This window comes from Echinops telfairi, unplaced genomic scaffold (assembly GCF_000313985.2).
Source record: "Echinops telfairi isolate 266 unplaced genomic scaffold, ASM31398v2 ScPeMD7_7420;HRSCAF=8458, whole genome shotgun sequence".
NCBI classification, from domain to species: Eukaryota; Metazoa; Chordata; class Mammalia; order Afrosoricida; family Tenrecidae; genus Echinops; species Echinops telfairi.
In genome coordinates, this window is record NW_022111320.1 from 49,566,166 (window position 1) to 49,568,684 (window position 2,519).

At 39.9% G+C, this 2,519-nt stretch overlaps 1 protein-coding gene across 1 annotated transcript in view; it reads right to left on the reverse strand.

Moving 5' to 3' along the window:
• Positions 1-2,177, reverse strand: part of MAP4 (microtubule associated protein 4) — a 140,787-nt gene extending 138,610 nt beyond the window's left edge. The window contains exon 1 of the mRNA XM_045297704.1: positions 2,091-2,177. Coding sequence (XP_045153639.1) covers positions 2,091-2,092 — 2 coding nt within the window. The 5' untranslated portion in view covers positions 2,093-2,177. The remainder of the gene's footprint in view (positions 1-2,090) is intronic.
• Positions 2,178-2,519: the final 342 nt, after the last annotated feature.

Genomic DNA, 2,519 nt, shown 5'->3' on the forward strand with positions numbered 1-2,519 from the left:
AAGAAAAGCAAGCACAGAAGCCTGATTCCAAGCCCCATACTCACCTTTCCTAAGTGCTGTAATATTTTCATTTCATGCAGTCATATTATCCAAATTTATGCCAATATTCATTGGTGGCAACCACCACTGTCTCTGTTAAAAGTATGGATAATTCTACTTCACAATTTTAAAGGGGTGAGAGGGCTTAAATTGCTGGAAGGACCATCATTTTACAACACCTTAGCATGAATTTGGGAACCCTGGTGGTATAGTGGCTACACGTTAGGCTGCTAAGAAGGTCAGGAGTTTGAAAACCACCAGCTATTCCAAGGGAGACACACACAGGGCTTTCTACTCCCAGTGTTACAATCTCAGAAACTCACTTGGGCAGTTGGCAGTTCTACCTTGTCCTCCAGGGTTGCTGAGTCAGAACAGACTTGATGGCAGTGAATTGGGTTTTTCTTTTTAATGTGAATCTATCCACTGACTGCCATTAAGATGATTCTGACTCACAGCAACTGAACTCCCTACGATTTTAATTTTTAATTATGATTGTAATCCTAAAGAAGTGGGTCACCAGATCTTTCTTCCAAGGCACCTCTGGGTAGATTCAAGCTGCCAACCTTTTGTTAGTAGCCAAGCAAGGGTGTTAACCATTTGCACCACCCAGAGACCATTTACTGTGAACTTGGCGTTTATCAACAACTTCCCTCTTAATCCCAGAGAGAGCTTTCATTAAAAGTATGGGGGTTTTTTTGTTTGTTCCAGTGTGATAAGGGAGAAACATAATTTCATAACATACAACATTTCAGAGAACAGAGCAGATTGGAGATTAGGGAAAGGGAGGTATTATAATGCAAAGGCAAGCTTGACATCTTTCAAAATGCTGGCTGCTCTCAGTGACCTTGACTAGTTTAGAAACAAAATTAGTTTTCATCTTGTTTGTCAGAGGAAAATGCTTCAGACAACACATTTAATACATAAACTCTTAATAATAAGTCTTAAAGTAAGAGATTGTAATGCTCATTTTAAATGTTCTGCTTGCTCTCCTGTCCTATTTTGGTGTTTGTTTTTATTTTTGGTGGAAGAGTTAGTGAGGGACAAGACAGACTGTAACGATCTCTGCACTACTATTATTTTCTTCTTTTTTTTTTTCGTGATTGATTTAAATTACACACTCTGAAGCCAGCACTGAACTGCAATCCCATGATATTAGTGAGAGTGCTTGGCCAAAACGCAATACTTGTTCCTCGGGTTTGGAAGGGATCCAGCGTCCCAGCCAGTCCCAGGGCCATTTATACTCTGAAATGGTGAGAAGGGTAGCCTGAATCATAAAGATTTCATACTCCACAGAGTTTTAGAGTCTGCTTTACAAGCTTTCAGTTAGAAAACGGTGACTTAATTGTTCAGATTTGCCTCTCATGAGTCAGCAGTCTAACAGAATCAAGTTAACTTTGTCTGGTGGCAGCATTTTGTTTTTAATTTATTTAATCAGGAAACCTTGATTTGTATTTCACTCAAAATAGTATTTCATCTGAAAACAAAACCAAATCTTCCTTAAGAACCTGGAGGGAAATTAGCTAACATCTAATATATAATATAGTTCACCGGCTCTTAAGATCCAGAGGCAAATCTAAATTCTCCCTGCCCTCTTACAACCGGTATGGGGAATGGTAAGAAACAACAAAATCTTAACGATCTTGAGCAATAACCTCCATACCTCTGTGATATATTCACCTCCCACCCTCAGGTACTTCCCTATACACTTCAAAGCCAACAGCTGTACTATTATGAACTGGTGGAATTTCTGTGCTGGCAGGGTTCTGTTCAGAACCACCATTTGTCCCGGTCATCATAGGATTCATGCAAGAGAGCACTCTGATGACTAGAATAGCTGATAAAGTCACTCAGTGACATTCTAACAAGGAAGAACCCACTGATAGAGGTGGAAGGTTACATTTTACTTCCTAACAAAACAAAGAATTCCTTTTCCTACTGCTACTTTAAGGAGCTCTGTTCTCTAAATAGAAAAACCTGGCATACATAATAAGCGCACACACATTCACATACATAAAACTGGCCAAACAAGACTCAAAGCCTAGCTTACTTACATGAACTATCCAGGCAGCCCATGTTCAGTCCAGAAGGCATTTTGGATCTGCAAACAGGCACCTGCCTGCCCAAATGAATTTAAATCTATTTCTACAGGAAGAATAAACTACGCCAGATCCTCCCACTGTCAGCCATGTGATACAAACAGCATGATGTCTGCTGAAGTCTGGTCCTAAAAGAACTCCTTATGTGAGCCAAAAATAGAGATGGCAATGACACAGCACTTGAATTACTGCTCTAACCATCCTTGAGTAAATCTATCTAAAGTAAATCTATCTCAAGACATATTCTTAAAAGTAATCTTCTCCCCCCTCGCTGGGGGGCGGACAACAGAAAAGTGGGTGAAGGGAGACGTCAGACAGTGTAAGACATGACAAAATAATAATAATTCATAAATTATCAAGGGTTGGGGGGGATGAAGAGTTGAT